Source organism: Eulemur rufifrons, chromosome 8, assembly GCF_041146395.1.
Source record: "Eulemur rufifrons isolate Redbay chromosome 8, OSU_ERuf_1, whole genome shotgun sequence".
Lineage (NCBI taxonomy): Eukaryota > Metazoa > Chordata > Mammalia > Primates > Lemuridae > Eulemur > Eulemur rufifrons.
Genome location: NC_090990.1, coordinates 85,010,673 through 85,030,649, shown reverse-complemented (window position 1 = coordinate 85,030,649; position 19,977 = coordinate 85,010,673). Strand labels below are relative to the sequence as shown.

Genomic DNA, 19,977 nt, shown 5'->3' with positions numbered 1-19,977 from the left:
AAATTTGTTTCTTGCTTTGATTTATGAATCTTTGCATTGTTTCCTAAGTACTACAGCCTTGGTTTTAAAAAATGCTCCCCATCCCTGATGTAGATTAATGAGTCATATTTTTATCTTTCTCCATTATAATTTTTATGTGTAGAAAGTATGCTTTTGATTTTTGCTTGCTATTTTTCTATATTATTTATAGTCTTACAATTAATTTTAATGATTTGTTTAAACTAATATTGAACTTCAGCTCTTAATTGTCCTACTTTTAAGCAATCTGACATTTTATTTGATCTCATTTTTTTTCAGGAGCAATAAATTTCTGATTTTTGTATATCACATTGTATTTTCTGAAGAATTTGAATATGCAGGACATATTATAACATTTATGTATATTTATCCTATGATAATACATATGTGGCCAATGGCAAGAGAGTTAAATGTGTCAGCACTGATATCAATAAACTACTATTTTATGTTTTTATATGTATTACAATCAGCATTGAAGGTACTGTTTAAAATAGAAATGTATTCTATAGAAAGAACATATTTTGAATCCATTTTTGTCATATTATTGAAATAGCTTGATACCAGGAGCCATTTGCTATAATAGTTGATGAAAGCCTGGAATTTTAGTAACCTTTTTGAGTTTTCTGAGTTTAATAACAAGTCACAGTCTTAGACATCAGATAAGTATCATAAAAGTAGAGAGAATCTCGAGGATCAGGTAAAAGAGAATTGCAAATCCAGACATGGATGTTTCCCTCAAATATTTTCTATCATGCTGCAAGAAATAAATAATTGAATAAAAACAAATTGGTTTGCTAGGTCTTTGTCATAATATGAGAACAACTTCTTAGGATAAATTTTTCAAAGATGATTTATCAGCATTACTGTTTCTATGCTTTATTATTAATAGTATTGCAATGGACCTGTTTATTGCTCTTTTTTAATGCTTGTGTTCAGCATTCCAGCTTCATTATAGATTATATATTTTGAATCAAATGATAATTTTTGATGTTGGAGATTAAAAAGAATTTTGGGAGGCTTCCGAATGAATAAGTTAAAGCTCAACCTTGGGAATATAACTCATTTGTAGTTGAGGACTTAACTGTTAAATTTGTAGATCCCCCCCCATCACTGTATACGTGCTATGAAATGACATGTAATCTATTTGTTTTCTAAACAGATCATAATTTGGAAAAGGATATATTTTCAACAACCTTGGAATACTTTGGAATTTTTAATTGTAGTTATTGGAATTGTTGATGTCTTTTGTGTATACTTTGTCAGACTGAGACCAAACAACTTGGTTCTTATTCAGTTTACAGTAATAATAGGATATTTCAGAATAATTAGGTTTATTCCTATGTTAAAGGTAAGACTTCACATTTTTAAATATTAGGGTTTTTTTCCTACGTTGTTTGCTAAATGAGTTAAGAAACCTCATTGTTTTGAAAGAAATGAGGGAAGGAGTTGTCTCTTTTTCTGGACTACAAATAGGATAGAACTCTCCCAATAGGTGTCTGCTTGGTACATTCCATCACCTTGGAATGGCTCAAATCTCACACTGTCACAGAAGCCTTCCCTGACCACCCTATGTAAAATGGCAACATGCGCCCCACACCCCCAGATTTCTACCCCATCCTCCTTATCCCCCTCCACCCGCTTAACTTTTTTCTTCCCAAAGCACTTATCACCTGTTTACTGTATGTTGTATGTACTCTCCATGAGGTAGGGATCTTTGTTTTGGTCACTGATGCAACCTATGGCTCTAGAAGAGTGTCTGGCATATAGTAAGTACTTTGTAAATATTTGTAAAATGAAAGAATGAAAATCTTGGTGCCACTAGAAGCAGGGTCATCCAAAAACAAGTTCTTGGAGTTTCAACTTGTTCATGTCACCTGAACTGTGCAGAGACAAAAATGTTTTCTCCATAACCACACAGCCACATAGCAGGCTGCCTATGGAATTTAACTTTTCCATGACCTTCAATCTCCTTAGCAATTACTATCCCTTCTTTCCATGGCTCTGGTTTTGATTCTGAAGAGAGATTTTTAAATTTTCAGTCTCAACTCTTACACCTACTTTCTCTCTTTCCAATGGAGTTGCATTATATAAGTTTCTAACTTGGGAGCTTTATATGGTTTCACTTGCCATTCTATTCTTTTTGTTGTTGTTTAATTCTTATTACATCAAACAAGCCTATTAGTATGTATTGAAGTTATAGAGGCTTAATATTTTTTTTTTTTTTTTTTTTTTTGAGACAGAGTCTCACTCTGTTGCCCAGGCTAGAGTGAGTACCGTGGCGTCAGCCTAGCTCACAGCAACCTCAAACTCCTGGGCTCAAGCGATCCTCCTGTCTCAGCCTCCTGAGTAGCTGGGACTACAGGCATGCACCACCATGCCCGGCTAATTTTTTTCTGTATATATTTTTAGCTGTCCATATAATTTCTTTCTATTTTTAGTAGAGATGGGGTCTCGCTCTTGCTCAGGCTGGTCTCGAACTCCTGAGCTCAAACGATCCACCCACCTCGGCCTCCCAGAGTGCTAGGATTACAGGTGTGAGCCACCACGACCGGCCGAGGCTTAATATTTTTAAAAAATTTCTGTAAACCTTGATGGCAAAACACACACATTAGAATCCTCCACCTTAGTTCCCATTCTCCATACAATTTATTTATTTATTTAATTTTTTTAAATTTCAAAATATTAAGGGGTACAAATGTTTTTGTTACATGGATAGCTTTTATAATGTTTTAGTCAGGGCTATTAGTGTGCCCATAACCTGAATAGTGTTTATTGTACCTGTTAGGTAGGTTTTTATGCCTCCTCTTCTCTTCCCTCCCCTCTTCTCAATTTCCAATGATTTTTACTTTTTTCTGTGCCCATGCATACCTATCAATTAGTTCCAAATTATTTGCAAGTACATGTCGTGTTTGTTTTTCCATTCTTGAGATACTCCACTTAGGATAATGGTCTCAAGTTCCATCCAAATTGCTGCAAAAGACATTGATTCATTCCTTTTTACATTTTAATAGTTATCTTTAAGGCAGAATTGTTTGCATCTCCAGCTTGTGTGTACAGACTTTCTTTTTTTGTTCCTTCCTTTACTCTATATTGGTGTAACCAAACTTTAGAGTTCATAAGAATTACCGTACAGAGGTGTATATGCAAAACCTGCTTCCAAGGATAATTTTGATTCTATGTGATTTTTGCCTGATGAGCTGAGTTTAGAGTGAAGTGCTCATGTAAGATATAACTCTACCATAACACAGACTTCTCTACAAATCAGAATGTGTTGTGCGAGGCTAAGACTTAAAATGGAAAAATGGAAGGTAGACATTTCTTTAGGTAATCAGTATCTATCTTGTGCTAAGAAATGTAAAATAATTATTTTAAAAGTCATATTTGTGAAAAATACTTAAAATGAAACAAAGATTTAAAGAATGTATTATTGTGGGAGCCAAGTCTATCTAGATTGTGGCCAGCAAATGTTCTGCACCAGCTGCCGCTTTGGTCTAGCACGCTCTGACAAATCTCAATGAACTATATTTAAAGAATTAGTATTATTATGATTAGCTTTTTTACTGAGCACTTGCTATTTTCCAGGAACCATGTTAAACACTTTACATACATTATCTAGTAAATTATTATAAGAGCCCTGTGAGGTAGGTGTCACCACTCTGTAGTTAGGTGCCTTAATAGCCAGTCTCAGCATCATGCAGCTTTCAAAAGAAACAAATCTGCATTGGAAAACTGGAAAGAATATTGGCTATCTTTAGGTGATCTAAGGAGTAGCTCAGGGGATGTCAGTGCATCATGGGACAAAGCTTTGAAAGAATCCTCTTTAAACATCTCTCCCTTTGCCTAAAGTTTCACAAGTAAACGTAGCAGCTAAAACAATCTCTCTCTGCTCCTGTAATTGGTTCACTATGGTGCTATTTTCCTGTTCACTTTTTCCTCCCACGTTCCCCTGTCCCTCACCATCTGCCCCTGTGCTCTGACACAACTTTACCTGTGTGGGAGCCCCTGCCTGTGTGACTGACCGCATTGCTTTTAAGAAGGAGCTTCACTGGAATTCCGGTATTTAGATACTATTTTCCTTATAATACATGTGAGGAAACCAAGTCCTCAAAGACAGTAAGTCACTTGCTCAAGGTCACAGAGCTGGTGACTAGGAGAGCTGGTATTTGAACCCAGGGAGGTTTATATTTACAATCTCATTCTCTTATGTCACTAGACTGGCCTGCCTCAGCTTATGATTAGAGAAATCTAGCACTAAGAAGGACCTTAGATACTTTAAGTGCTTTATCTTACATGTGAAGAAACTACGGTGCAGAGAGATGATTTATTCAGTTAGTAGCTATCACCTAGGTTACAGTGCCACCAGTCTTGTCTCCTGAAATCTGGGAATACAGAGAATGAGGGAAAAGACAATGCTAGAAACTTCCCTCTAAGGCTAACAAAGTCAGTTGTTCATTAGGCTTTAATTCCTTTAGGGAGTGGATCTCACACCTGAGTATGCGTAGACTCACCTGGAGGATGTGTTGAAACACTGATTGCTGGGCCCCACTCCAGAGCACCTGACTCAGCGGGTCTGGGCTGGGGCCCAAGAATGTGCATTACTAACAAGTTTCTGGGTGCTGCTGTTGCTGGTCTAGAGATAACACTCTGAGAGCTTCTGCTTTAGAGGGTGCTTTGTGTCATCAAATTTACAGGGTTTTTCTTTTTTACCTCCCCATTATTCCAGATATTAATACCAATACTGATAGATATTACAGATGTGCAGATCAAGAAACGCCTCAGCTTGATGTATAGTATTACAAAAGGCTATGTCAAAAGTCAAGAAGATGCCAAACTTTTAGTAAAACAAATTTCTAGCCGTGAATCAATATATCAGGTGAGAAACAAGCACTGGCCATTTGGGGAAAAAAACATAACACTTAGGTGTATTAATTTAAGACCACTTCTACATGTATTTGGCCAAACTGACAAATTCCAACAGTTGAAGGGGATTCAATTATTTATGACATTGTATGAGGTGCTTCAGAGGAGAATAGTGTCTGATCTTTACATGTCAGCTAATATCAAATTTACTTACTATCTTCATAGCAGCAAATATACGATTGTTTTTCTGAGTGCAGAGTAGAGAAGAGATTCCCTCTGGCTTTGTAACATTCTAAAAGATAGGTCACTTGGAAAAGGCTTTATGCAGGAGTAGAAACTTGAACAAGGCTTCAAAGAAAGTATAGGTCTTAAGCAGTGAGGAAGAGAGAAAAAGAGAACAAAGATTTGACAGTGAAAACTTGAATCTTGCTATTGTGGAGTGGGCAAATAGTGGTGTTTATTTTTTTAACATTCAAGACCCTCTTCATTTCCAGGCAGTATGCGATAGGTATCAAATGGGAGCATGCAGATGGAGTGAATCACCTCCTAGACAGGCTCCCTTATATCGGTACGTACACTCCAGGCCACTCTCTGCAACTTAGTAATGTTCCTAAAAGGGCTATTTTACATTTCATGTGTGCTATCTGCTTAAGAATATTCAGTGGCTCTGCATGGCCTAAAGAGTAAGGTCTTTGAATGTAAATATAGGAGAGAACACAGAATAAAACAGCAAAAAATAATCACCCATAATTTTACCACTTGAAAATAATATCACAAAAGAAGTAAAAGTATCTCTCCCAGCTTTCTACCACTACCCAGAGAGATCCCCTAGTAACCATTCCTGGGTTAAATTCTTCTGCTGCTTACCATAATTTTAATAGTATGTACTTCGTCTTTTTTTTTTTTTTTTTTTTTTTTTTTGTAGAGACAGGGTCTTGCTATGTTGCCCAGGCTGGTCTTGAACACCTGGCCTTAAGCAATCTTCCCAACCTTGGCCTCCCAAAGTTCTGGGATTATAGGTGTCAGCCACCATGCCTGGCCTGCACATGTACTTAAGGAGATTAGAACATTCCTCTCCTTTAACCTTTTCTTTTCCTGCCTGTCTTAAATTTTCAGGGCTACTATTCTTACAGGGTAAAGGTCTATAACATTTACGTTCTATTTTGTGAGTATAATTAAGTCTTCATTATTTTTATTTTTTTTTTTATTTATTTTTTTTTTTGAGACAGAGTCTCACTCTGTTGCCCAGGCTAGAGTGAGTGCCGTGGCGTCAGCCTAGCTCACAGCAACCTCAAATTCCTGAACTCAAGCGATCCTCCTGTCTCAGCCTCCCGAGTAGCTGGGACTACAGGCATGCGCCACCATGCCCGGCTAATTTTTTCTATATGTATTTTTAGCTGTCCATATAATTTCTTTCTATTTTTAGTAGAGATGGGGTCTCGCTCTTGCTCAGGCTGGTCTCGAACTCCTGAGCTCAAACGATCCACCCACCTCGGCCTCCCAGAGTGCTAGGATTACAGGGTGAGCCACCACGCCCGGCCTGTCTTCATTATTTTTAATAGGTGACTCTATAAATGGAAAACAAAAAACAACTTTTAATTTGTTATGATTGCATAAACATTATTCACTGTAGAACCTATCATTTGATTCAGTTCACAACAAAGGAAATATGATCTGATGTTATAAAAAATTTGCTACTTGAAGGAGACTGTTTTAAATGAAACATTCAAATGGATTAAGAAATTTTTTTCTTTTTTTTTCTTTTGGTGATATTCCTTAGTCACTCTTTCGTGAACCCTGTGACCCTCTTCTTATTTTCCATTTGATTTATTATGTTGAATTATGCCTATAATTTTTGTCATAGGACATATGGAATTAAATGTCTAAAATTATTTTATTTTGCTCTCATAATTAATAGTTTGACTCTCAAAAACCATTTTCTTTCTACAAAACTTGAAGATGTTACCCCTCTTCAACATTGCTGATATGTCTTATTTTACTTGTGCTTTTGTAGATGACTTTTTTTCTGTCTTTGGAGGCTTTTAAAATTTTCTCTTTATCCTTGGAGTTCTGAAATTTCACCAGGATATGTCTCGGTGTGATTTAAAAACATTATTTCTCACATAGTACTTGGTGGGGCCTACAATCTAAAGATTCCCATCTTTCTTCCATTATTTCTTTATTTTCCCCCCCTGTTTATGTTTTCTCCTTCTAGCACCATTTTAAACAGATTTTTGAATTTTTAGAGTTAGTCCCTGTTTCAACTTTTCTTGTAACTTTTAACTCTTTGCCTTTTGCAATGAGAATCCCTTAACTTGATTTTCCAGGTTACTAATTCACTCTTTAGTTGTGTTCATTCTGCTGTTCAGCCCATATATTAAACCGTATTTTTTTTTGATAATCACTTTTGATCTCCCAAAACTGGGGTTGCTTCTTTTTCATAGCAACTGTTTCCTTTTTTTAAAAAATTCATATGATGTTCTCTTGAATCTCTTTAAGTTTCTTTACTTTGTGTGTTAATTCTGTTTGCTTGGAGTTTATTCACCTATTTGCAGTGTTTGGTTCCTGTCTTTCATTCTGTTCCCTGACTCCCCAGTGTTTGGTGATTTTGGCTATATTTTCTTATGTGTAGATGAGGGTCTAAACTGAACGGTATTGATAGTTGAAAGAAATTTTTTCAGCCCAAGTGAGACTCCTGATTTCTTTCTTTCTTTCTTTTTTTTTTTTTTTTTGAGACAGAGTCTCACTCTGTTGCCCTGGCTAGAGTGCCGTGGTGTCAGCCTAGCTCACAGCAACCTCAAACTCCTGGGTTCAAGCAATCCTCCTGCCTCAGCCTCCCGAGTAGCTGGGACTACAGGCATGCGCCACCATGCCTGGCTAATTTTTTTCTATATATTTTTGGCTGTTCAGCTAATTTCTTTCTATTTTTAGTAGAGACAGGGGGTCTTGCTCTTGCTCAGGGTGGTCTCGAACTCCTGAGCTCAAATGATCTGCCCCCCTCGGCCTCCCAGAGTGCTTGTATTACAGGTGTGAGCCACCATGCCTAGCCCTGATTTCTAACTCTATGATGAATTTAAATCCTAATTACTAAAGCCCTAGATACAATGATTGTGTGTGCGTACATAAAACCACAGATGGGCTGGAGGTTATGTCTTCTGGTTGTGGTGCCTATTTTTTGTGATGGCTGTTTTTTAGTCAAGAAAGAGGGGCTCTTTCCTTATTGAAGTCAGAAGAGGGAAGGAGGCTGTAAAGATACCTACCTTTATTGGATCAAACAATGTATAACAGGATTCTATCCTGTTGATTTACATTGAAGAATGCAGAAGAAAATTAAAAGAACTACTAAAAGGCTAGATTGATCTACATTAGAAAGATCATAGAGCTATTCACAGAAGAGATTTCAGAAGCAGGAAGACGAGAAAAGAGAAACAAGGTGGGGGGTTAGTTAAGAATGTGTTTTGAGGGGTTTGGGAGAAGATGTGGAGATTTAGGGGAAGTTGGCTTGACATGTAAGAGATGAAATAAATTTCCACTGGCATTTTTAAAAGAGACTTCAGTAAAGATTTGAATGCCTTTTTGAGTTTAGTTAGTTTAGTTATCAAACTAGTATTTACTCTGAAAGTGACTTGGTTCTGGAAACTGGCCCGTGGCAGCTCACCTGTAGAGAAGTAAATATATGTCCATGCTTTCATGATTATACTCTCTTTGTAGGCAGGAGCCAGTTCCTATGCCCTCTTGTGCAATGTCATTCTAGAGCAGTCTTACAGTGTCGTTGTAAGTCTAGTTTGGTATGAAGGGGGTTTAGCTGCTGTCTATGCTCTTATGCAAACAGGGCTGGACCATGGTATGTTGGTGCCATAGACAGGCTAGTAATTTGGCACCTTCCCAATATTGATTCAATGTTATTAAGCGAGAAGAAACAATTTAATAAAAATTATACACCTCATTTTATATTCACAATGAGAGGTTTATTACATGTGATTTTTTTCTAAACTAAAACAAAAAACCACAAAATCCAGCAAAAACTTAACTTTGCTTAGACTTTAGATAACAAAACAGTTGTTCCCTATAAAAAGCACTCTGCCATGTATTATTTGGGTGCAGCGTTCCAGACATCTGTAGCTGACAACCCCGGAGAACTGTCAGATGCTTGGTCTCAGAACTGTTGGTGTGGTCAAGTGCAAGATGCCCAAAGACTCAGAGCTAGAGAGTAAGCTTCATGAGGAACAGTGTCTGGGATATAGTGGGCATCCAACAAATATCTGTTGTATGATTGATTGGACAGAGAATGGAGTAATTTCTTCAGTTATGTAAGGAGTTATCTGTAGGAAACATGAACTAATCAATACCACATTTTCTCATTATTCCACTTATTTTTGTGCTCCAAATAGACTGGCTCCGCAAATAGCTGCTCAGTTGGCTCATCCCAAAATCAGGCTCTGTCTATGAGATTTCTCCTTGGAGCACAGTGGAATACTTACTAATCTTTCCCAAGAACTATTAGGCACAGCAGCTATGTAAGCTACTGACTGCACAACTTTCAGTCATGCAATTCATATCTGAGCTTGGGGAAAGCAATAGAATTGACCCAGAGGGAAGAATTGAGCCAAACAGTCCTAAATCTGAGATTTCCTCTACCATACTTCTTTTTCTCAGAATTTAAAGCCAAAAGTGTACTTGGTGTAATAAAAAATGCATGTTTTTCTTAATTTCTTACAGAAACTGTATCAAATTTTGGAAACCAACAAACGAGATGCTATCAAAGAACTAGGTAGGTAGGTAGAGTATCTGATTTTCTAAAGTCACACCTTATTATCCTATAATTTAACCGAAGGAAGACAAGTTTGTGCTGTCATTCACTTATTCATTTGTGCATTCAATAAGCATTTATTGAACACAGGTAATGAGCCAGGTATGGGAAAGCAGAGATGAGTAGAATTTAAAAAGTGCAGTCTGGTGGAGTGCATGAGCATATCAACAGATAATTGCAGGAAGTTAGAGGAGTCCTGTTAGTTGCTATGGGAAAATAGAGAAAACAATGGGAGCAGTGTGGAAAGTGTATTAAGGTAGTAAGGTCAGAGTCCTTAAGGTTGAAAGAAAAAGACACTTGAAGATTACCTTTGAGAAAAGGTTTTTTTGTTTTGTTTCCCCTTTTTGCAAGGATACTCTGGAATGTAGATTGCAAAGGATGTCATTCCTTGAGCACCCACAGTCACTCCCCTTTACTTGAAGCACACAGCAGGAGCCCAAGGATTTTATGTCAAGCTTTTTGGGTCTGCTTTCCTCATACAGAGGATGGGGGCTGTGGGCCAGGCTCTTGGTGTATCCAAAAGCATCTGGTAGAGGGCCTGGCATATGGTAGGCCCTTAATAAATAGAGGCTATCAGAAAAGAAATGAAGTAAAACCACTTTGTACTCATGACCACATTGTAAGATGCCATATGGATTTATGAGGATCATGCTTTCCAGTCAAAATGGAAAGAACATGATCTAATGAATGAAAGTCAATTTGGAGACAGTAGGTCAGAATATTTTGGCACTGTCTCAGAAAACCCAGGACCCACTGTTTCATTTACATATTGGCAGATTTTTATTTCTGTGCTTTTAAAGATTAGGGGCCTAGGAACTGTTGCTTTATATTATGTTTTAGATCAGTATGAAATGTTATAAAGTTTTCTGGATTCAGTCCTATAAAACGGAGTGTCTGTTTCCATATGGTTCTGCAACTGATTATTGAGTGCTTATTATGTCAGGAACTAACTGTTAACTGCTTTATATGCGTTATCTCATTTAATCCTTATAATTACTCTATGACGCAAATACCATTATTAGAGAGGTTGACTTGCCTGAGGCCATATGGCTAGAAAGTGGTGGACCAGATCTCTAGCCCAGGTATGTCTGACACTATAACCTCTGGATCATTGCTACCTTTCATTTTACTGGTCAGTTATTTCAGTTAAAAAATGAGTAAGTACCTTCCATAGGTTGGACACTGTGCTCAATGTTAGGATTGCAAAGATGCAACAGATACAATTTTAACCTTGACTCACAGTCCAATCCGTGATTTCTCATGTTCATTAAAGTGGAAAGAATATGTGAGTTGATCTCAGAAAGACCCATCAGCCAAAGTCCAGAGGCTCTTTCCTTCAGTAATTTATTCATCCAACCAACAAAAATTACATAACATGGAGCGGTGAAAGTGATAAGTAAAAAATAGTAATACTGCAATGTAATGAGTTCCATAATAGAGGTTTGGAGGAGATGTCATGGGAATAAGGCAGAGAGAGAGAGACTTTCTCGTAGCTGGTGGGGGAAGTCAGTTTTTTCAACTTTCTCATCCATAAAATGGAGATGAAAATATCTCTAGTCCTACTGGCCTCATGAGTTCTGTGTGAAACTAGAATAAAAGGCTATTGTGTAAATATTTTTGAAATTATAAACTATTATACAAATATTAGTTATTGTGGTTATTACATAGGTTACCTACTGAATTTTATCTGCTTCAGGACTCATAGAGCATAAGGGTCGTGATGTTGTCATTGCTTTGAAGACTAAGCAGGCAATCCGGAATGTGATTTCTAAAGCTCTGAAAAATCTCACCTTCCTTTGCTCAAGAGGCATTATTGATAAATATGAGGGCATCGAGATGAATAAGGTAACAAAGAAATTTCCCATTTTGCTTAATTCCATCAGCTCAACAGCCCAGCCTGCACTGTTACTTTAGCAGAGTATAATGAGAAGGGAGACTGGGAAAAAGCGTTTAACCACAGGTGTTAACCCTGTGATTGCCTGCAGACGCTGACAATGCCAGTGGCAACCAATGTCAATGCTACCTGATGCATTCCAGTAGTCAAAATTACTTGGTTGCAAGTAACAAAAATGAACTTGAGCTAAGTTTAGTAAATAAATGGGGTTAGGGGATTTGTTAAAAGGACACAGAGTGTCTTACAGAGCCCACAATAGCTAGGCCGTGTGGCCAGGCCACAGGAAGAGGCTTAAAATGAGGACCTGGAAAGGTTTCCAGATTCTTCATTTCCTATCAGCATTGCCCTCTGTGGCATCTTCCTTTGGTTCCCTCTATAAGCTCACTAGATTTTTCTGCCTTTCCATCCACTGCTGGAATATGTACTGCCCAGTCCCACTGACTGTGCCAAAGGAGGTGGATGTCACATGATATTTACATGGTGGGGAGGGGACCAACCAGGTGTCTGTGTGTGTGTGTGTGTGTGTGTGTGTGTGTTGGTGGAGGCCAGGGAAGGGGAAGTTCTGAGAGAAGAGGAGCAGAGAAGGTACTCTAATTAGCTAATAAATGGACTTCTGAAATATTATAAATCTATCTGCAAACAAATTAGGAACTTGAGATGGGGGGGAGTGGAAAGCCATGTTTAGTCCTACAACTCTATTCAAGACTGTATTTGTGCAAAATAAGAGTGTTCTTTCTACTCCCATGTAAGGGTCTGCTTCCTAGCATACAGCAGAGAGGTGGGAGTTCTGGTCCTGCATTCTGTCTGTGTGCTCACGGATACACTGTTACTGGAAGTTGCATGTTCTTCCTTGTCACAGGCAGCTCCTAGCTATGGACCGTCATGCACTGTGCGTCTAGTCATTCCCTGAACATAGTCCCTCTCCATGACCCCAGAAGGGAAATGAATGTGGGATAGGCCAGCTTTCCCCTTTAAGGCTTTATTTCTTTTGTTTCAGTAACATCACAGCAAAAGACTAAAAGGGTAATATGACTTAATGTCTGTCTGAGGGAAGAAAAGGGCTACTTTAGAGTGTTCTTCAAGTTACACCACCACACATACTGTGTATTGCATTCCATTGTTTTCATTTATCACTTTGAAAGCTGTGTAAGACAAATGCTTGATGCCCATTAATTAAGGTAAATAAATAATAGCCCGTATGAGGAGAGGAACTAATTTTTCCCTATAGGTTTACTCAGAGAGGTAAAGGGTAAATTAAATCGTCCAACAGTTACTTATTGAATGCCTACTAATTCATTGACTAATTGTCACCAAAAGGGATATAATTATCTATGCCAGGTCATAAGGAAATAGGAGCATCTATTCAATTCAATTGAGTGAATGTATGTTGGAGACCTACTAAGTGCTCTGGACTCTTGAGGAAATTGGGATATTTAATACAACACTGACCCCAAAGTCCATGGGCTCTTCCCTATTCTACCATTTAATCATTTGTTCATCCATCCAACAAAAGTTATATAATATGAAGGGTGAGACATATAAGTAAAAATAATAATAGTATGTGTGATGACTTCCATGATGGAGATATATAGGCAATACTATAGGAATAAAGGAGATAAAATGATTTTCTCTGACCTTGTAGGGGAAGTCAGAGAAGGCTTCTTCTCAGAGGCCCCAAGGTTGGAACTGTATCCTCCAAAATTAGGACTTACAGAAGCAAATCATACACATGAAAAAAAAAAAAACTGAGAGAACATGGCATTAAATCATACAGCAATCAGCTGTGAAGTTTAGAAAATTTGATATTGAGGTAGGTAGGATAAGTGTTAACCAGATTATAAAGATGATAGATTCAATCTGAGTTAATAAAAATCAGTGAGAATAGTAATAAGGGGGAGAATAGGAACAAAAAAGGGTTACAGGAATTTAAATAGAGTGAGAGAAGCTGTAGTCAAAAATCAAGGTTATATTTGCCTAACAGTAGTTTATTTAGATTTTCTTAGTTTTTGCTCATGTCAGTTTTCTGTTACAGGACCTGACAATCATTATTTTGTTTGTTTTTAGGTACTTCTTACAAAAATAAAAGCACTGAATAACTTTCCAATGGCAATCCCACCCCCTACTCCTGACAAATACCTTCATAACATCATTTGGCTGGAAAATAAAGATGTTCTCATTGAATTCTTCAAGGTAAAGATTCTGCCTTCTTCTCTGGCTCAGATTTTAGTGTAATTGTTTTCCATTTTTCCACTTCCAAATACAAGATTAACAGAAAAACATATTGAAAGCATGAATCCTATATTGGCCAATTCAGGGTAAGCCAAAACGGAGGCCCAGCAGAGCCCAGAGGAAGAGTCGATTTCTTTTTGAGCCTAAAGGGCAAAGATCGTTTTTTCCACGATGGCTTATCTGCTTAGGATGAGCTTTCTATGTTTCCTGATTATTACTAATCCCATTCTGTTTTATGTTGTGGAGTTCTGGATATCTAGATGCACACTCTGGAAGAGACTTTTTTTTTTTTTTTTTAACAAGGGCCTCAAATTTAAATTATTGCACAGGCCAGGCAGATAAAATTAAAACCAACGGGGTGAAGTATAATAGGGAACAGTGAGAACTGTGGTGTATTTAAGTTCATGCTCTGTCCAAAGTCAGCTGAGTGTTGCTACAGGAATTTGGACTCTTTTTCAACAAATATCTGTTGCATATCTTCTATGAACCAGAGACCATCCTGTCACAAAGTCGACAGTTTGCTTGTCCCTTTTTTACTAAAAGTTGATGTGGTATGTGAGAATGTCACGATTTATTAGTAAACCAAGAACATAGTTTGTATTTTTATGCATGCTACTTGAAAACCACTTTTAGGTTTAAAATCTTATTTATATTTAAAAAAGTAGGCTATGAACCTTTTGCATTGACTCTCCTTTTCTTTTCCTTTTTTTCATTCAGGAAAGAGCCAAACTTACTTATTTTGACTATGGAGATGTCATTTGTAAAGAAGGAGAAATGCCACAGGGAATCTACTTAATTATTTCAGGAATGGCAATTGTAAGGGGCTATTAATTTTTTTACTTAAAATGTATTTTGAAATATGTAATTGTAAGATAAGGAGAAATTTAGAAACCAAAAAGGTTTAAATTTTTAACAATCTCTTTTCCACATGAAAACATTTCTGCTCGAAGTGAGCACTACAGCTGAGATATAATAATAATAATACTCAATACCTGAAATGTGCTTCCCATTTTACAAAATGCTGGCCTAGCCATTACTTATTCCTATTCCTCCAACAATCATGGGAGGAAGCATTATTTCTCACTATGTTCACACAAGGAACCCAATACTTGGAGTGGTTTAACTCACCTAAAGGCAATGAGAGTCCAAGAATGAGGAAGTGGGCTGAAAAGTCAGATTCTTCATAAGTAAGTAGGATGAGGATAAAAAATATAACTTTTATCAAATAACAACATGGCAGTAGTAAGTCCTTATCTATCAACAATAACATCGAATGTAAATGGACTAAAGTCTCTGATCAAAAGACATGGAATGGCTGAATGGATAAAAACACAAGACCCAGAGAGATCAACCAAAGTGGTGGAGTAGAAACATCGCTTGTCGGATTGTCTCAGCTGGAAGGTAGAATATTGGACTGAGAAAAGCAGACTGCAGTTGCAGCTAAGGTATGGATCACAGACAGAAGCAACAGAGACATCTGGGGACTCAACTGAGAAAAACTGCTAAGCTGAGAAAGAAGAAGATAGAGAGGAGAAGATAGTGGCTTGGACCAAACCCAGAGAGGCTCGGAGCCCAGTGAAAGGGTAAGGGGGGTTCCCCGGCCCTACCTGGCTACCTTCAGGGAACAGCGGGACACAAAACATACTGGAGGTGCTTTCAGCCTCCACAAACTCAGGTATGGTGGCTAAATAGGAATAGCAGGGTGAACCGGTGAACCCCACGAGTGAGGGTGTTCCAAAGGGACACCCCACGGGAGAGTGCCATGAGAGATTGGAGAGACAGCTTTCTTACACCTAGACACTTCCTGCTCTGCACCTCCTCCAATCACAGCATCAGAGAAAGTAATTTTAGCTCAGGCCGCTAGTAGCCACAGCCCCTCCCCCCCCATTGCAACCGTGAGAATACTCTGAACTGAGAAGCACACAGACAGCTGCTTCTCTACAGTGGGTGTGCATTCCTGGCTGAGCCTACCAGAGAGTGGGGCCACCACAATTTGCAAACTTCCTTCCCGTTGGCGTTTTGCGGGATTGTACACTGGCAGCTTAGACAGGTGAGCTGGACTTGGTGCCCCCACCCCAAGACAAGAGGGTGATACAGGGAGATGTAGAGGAGAGGTCTTGGTCCTGGACTTGGGTGGCAAGGAAGCCCTCATGGACATTTCCAACAGAAGAGTGTGGAGGGGCCCTGAGGAACGGGGATCTATGAGCACGCCCATGCTGTACTCCTACTGGAGAACCTCCATATTGGATAGGGGCATGGCACTTGAAATGAATTAGCCTAGCCCCTGGTTCCTATGACAACCAAATGCCTCGGGGACCCCTCCCCTGACTCATTACAATAAGGAGTGCAGCTTGAGCCAAGAAACTTGTGAGCAGCCACTTCTCCCAGGTAGGAAGCATGCCTCTGGCAGAGGCCCCTGTGGACAGAAAGGCCTACCTCTCTCCACTTGGGGTCTTGTGGTGGAACAGGCATGCACAATTGGGGATCCCCCTACCTGCCAGGCACCCATGCTAGTGGGTCAGACACATGGACTGAGGGATAATTTGAGAGCAGGTCTCAGGTGGTGAGGGAACTCACACAGACTGATCTGATGGGAGAGTGCTGTGGAGTTCCAGGGAGAAAATAGGGAGGGCACTCACTCCACCTGGTAGAGAAACTATGCTAGTGGACAAGGGTGGAAAGAGCCTGGCCCAGGCCTTAGCACTCAAGTGATTAGGCCCCTCCCTTGGGAACAGCCTTCTTAGCTTGGAGACATTACCCTGAACTTCATGCAAGCGGCTTCCTCTAGTGGCCAGATAAGCAACCTCTGAGCTCCCCCTGAGACTTTGCAAAGCCTCTCAGGCTCTTGCAATTCAGCCACGATTTGTCTTGCTCGTCCCCTCACCTCAGGGGGAGTAGGAATCAAGCAACCCTCTGGGAGATAGAGGGTCCCTCCTACAGCTTGGGGCAGTCATATGCCCCACCTGGGGGACCAGAGCTTACCATGAGCACAAAAGACCATCTCAGCATCTGGCTCTTCCACACAAACTTCAATCAATGATGGGGGAACAACCTCATAGCTAAGTATAGCACCTTCTGACTCAAGCAAACAGGGAGTGGCTGATTCGTCCTCACAAATACCACCCACCATCTCGGAGATTAAACTGGGAGACCTAACTCACTACACACTGTTGGGAAGAGCTGAAGACAAAAAGTCGAGGTAAACTGAGAGGTTCATCAAACCTGCTAGAATACCCTATAGTCAACTCAGGACCAGCACTCCTCTCCTTGGCATGCTCAGGGATCAATTTTTGGGGACCTAGAAACAGGCCTGTAAGCCAGGCCTAGCACCCCCAGATATTGACCAAGAGGCCAGATGAGAAGGAATCAGAGAAAGAACTCTGAAAACATGATAAATCAGAGCAAAAGAAATGAATAACTCCTTATCAATGGTTACAAACCAAAAGGCAAAGATTGAAATGACAGATGAAGAATTTTGAATATGGATTGTAAGGAAGCTGAATGAAACACAAGAGAAAATAAAAACCCAACACAAAGAAACCACAAAAACAATGCAGGAAATGAATGAAAAATTCACTAAAGAAATTGAATTATTAAAAAAAATCAAGCAGAACTTCTAAAAATGAAAAGTTCACCCAAGGAAATAGAAAACATGGTGGAAAGTCTTAAGAATAGGCTAGATCAGGCAGAAGAAAGAATCTCAGAGCTTGACGAAAACACCTTTGAGTTAAACAAGTCAGTCAAAAAGAAAGAATAGAGAATAAGAAGAACAAACAAAACCTACAAGAAATATCGGATTATGTAAAGAGGACTAACATAAGAATCATAGGCATCCCTGAAGGTGAAGAAGAAAATATATAAGGGTTAGAAAACTTATTTGGGGGGATAATTGAGGAAAATTTCCCTGACCTTGCTAGAAATCTAGATATCCAGGTACAAGAAGCTTAAAGGACTCCTGGGAGATTCATGGTGAAGAGGCAATCACCACCAACATAGAGTCATCAGGCTGGCCAATGTAAACACAAAGGAGTCACTCCTTCCAGCTGTATGGTGAAAGCGTCAGGTAACTTACAAAGGAAAACCCATCAACCTAACTGCAGACTTCTCAACTGAGACCTTACAAGCCAGAAGGGATTGGGGCTCCATTCTCAGTCTTCTCAAACAGAATAATGACCAGCCTAGAATTTTGTATCCTGCAAAACTAAGTTTCTTATATGAGAGAGAAATAAAGACTTTCTCAGATAAGCAAACACTGAGGGAATTTGTCAAGACTACACCTGTCCTGCAGGAAGTTCTCAGAACTGCATTATACATGGATCAATACAATAGACACTCACCAGTGTCAAATCACCCAAAAGCTAAAGTTCAGAGCCCAGCTATCACAATGGCTCAAGAGGTAAAACAAAGCAATAAAGTTCTACTCAACAGGATGAACAGAAATCTACCCCACTTATCAATTCTTTCAATAAATGTAAATGGCTTCAACTCCCCACTGAAGAGACATAGCCTGGCTGAATGGATAAAAAAATACAAGCCAAATATCTGCTGTCTCCAGGAAACACATCTACTCCACAAGGACTTATTCAGATTCAGGGTAAGGGAATGGAAAACAATATTGCATGCAAATAGAAACCAACAGAAAGCTGGTGTGGCCATTCTCGTATCAGATAACATAGCCTTCAAATCAACAAAAGTAAAGAAGCACAAATGTGGTGAAGGGAACAATTCAACAAGAAGACTTAACAATTTTAATTATTTATGCGCCTAACACAGGCCTGCCCATATTCATAAAGCAAATCCTACTTGATCTAAACAAAATGATAAACAGCAGCATTGTAATAGCTGGGGATTTTAACACCTCACTGACAGAATGGGACAGATCCTCCAAGCAGAAAATAAACAAAGAAACAATGGACTTAAATGTGATTCTGGAACACATGGGCCTAGCAGACATTTACAGAACATTCTACCCCAAAACTACTGAATATAAGTTCTTCTCATCAGCTCATGGAACATTTTAGAACCCATGTACTCTGCCTCCAGTATCCAAATGATTAGCCACTATGCAGTACTCCCATTAGAATCCTAACAAAAATATGCTGCTACCAGTATTTATGAAATATGTCAAATCAAATACTTAAAAGATGCAACATACTGTACATGTTCCTTTGGGGAATTTTCTTGCAATGGCTGGACTAGCTAAGCCTGCTTAAAACATAAATTCAATGATATTTGGTCTGAAGAGGTTATGTTAGTACTTTATTGATGCTATAACAAATTATCACAAATTTAACAGCTTAGATTCATTATCTTATGTTCCACAGGTCAGAAGTCTGGTGGGCTCTGCTAGCTTATCTGCTTGGGTGCTCACAACATTGAAATTAAGGTGTCAATAGGGCTGCATTGCCTTCTGGAAGTTCTGGGATCAGAATCTGTTCCGGGCTCATGGGGGTTGTTGGCAAAAATCCAGTAGTTCCTTATGGCTATAGGACAGAAGTCCTTGCTTATTTGCAGGCTGTCAGCTGGCGACCACCTTGAGCTCCTAGAGCTTCTCTTTGGTCCTTGCATGCAACCCCCACATCTCAGAACAAGCAAAGGCATGTGGAATCCTTCTCAAGCTACCCCATCTCTCTGACGGGCTCTTCTGCCTTCCTCTTTTACTTTCAAGGGCTCATGTAATTACTGTCGGTCCACCAGAATAATCCAAGATCATCTCCTTAAGGCCAGCTGATTAGTAACCTTAATTCCATCTGCAAAGTCCATAGCAGTACTTACTTAGATTACTATTTGATTGAATAACAGGCAGGAATCTTGGGGGGACTTCATTAGAATGCTGCCTACCACAGATGTCATCTTCTTTTCTTGGTTTGTAATAAACAGAGACATTCTTCATTGCTTAAAGGTCATTTGAACTACATTCAAAATTAGGGCCATTTAAAAAAATTCAAAGTCCTTTGGAAGCATGAATGCTTCTAAAAGTCTGAATGGTAATCACTAGGAGAGGGTGACATTTTGATCCCTGTTTCCTGTGTCCTTAACAATAGCCTTCTTCTTTGATGTTTACAGCTAAACTTTCTAGAAAATTCCATAATTCTCCTCTTGATTCTTGCAGCTTCCCCTTGAAATCTTTCTCTCCTCTTTTTCCATTGATGCCTACCAGTTCTCT

At 39.0% G+C, this 19,977-nt stretch overlaps 1 protein-coding gene across 1 annotated transcript in view; it reads left to right on the top strand.

Moving 5' to 3' along the window:
* Positions 1-19,977, top strand: part of SLC9C2 (solute carrier family 9 member C2 (putative)) — a 93,447-nt gene that overhangs the window by 65,520 nt on the left and 7,950 nt on the right. The window contains exons 15-21 of the mRNA XM_069479196.1: positions 298-496; positions 1,178-1,366; positions 4,742-4,891; positions 9,598-9,649; positions 11,385-11,533; positions 13,647-13,772; positions 14,529-14,627. Coding sequence (XP_069335297.1) covers positions 298-496; positions 1,178-1,366; positions 4,742-4,891; positions 9,598-9,649; positions 11,385-11,533; positions 13,647-13,772; positions 14,529-14,627 — 964 coding nt within the window. The remainder of the gene's footprint in view (positions 1-297; positions 497-1,177; positions 1,367-4,741; positions 4,892-9,597; positions 9,650-11,384; positions 11,534-13,646; positions 13,773-14,528; positions 14,628-19,977) is intronic.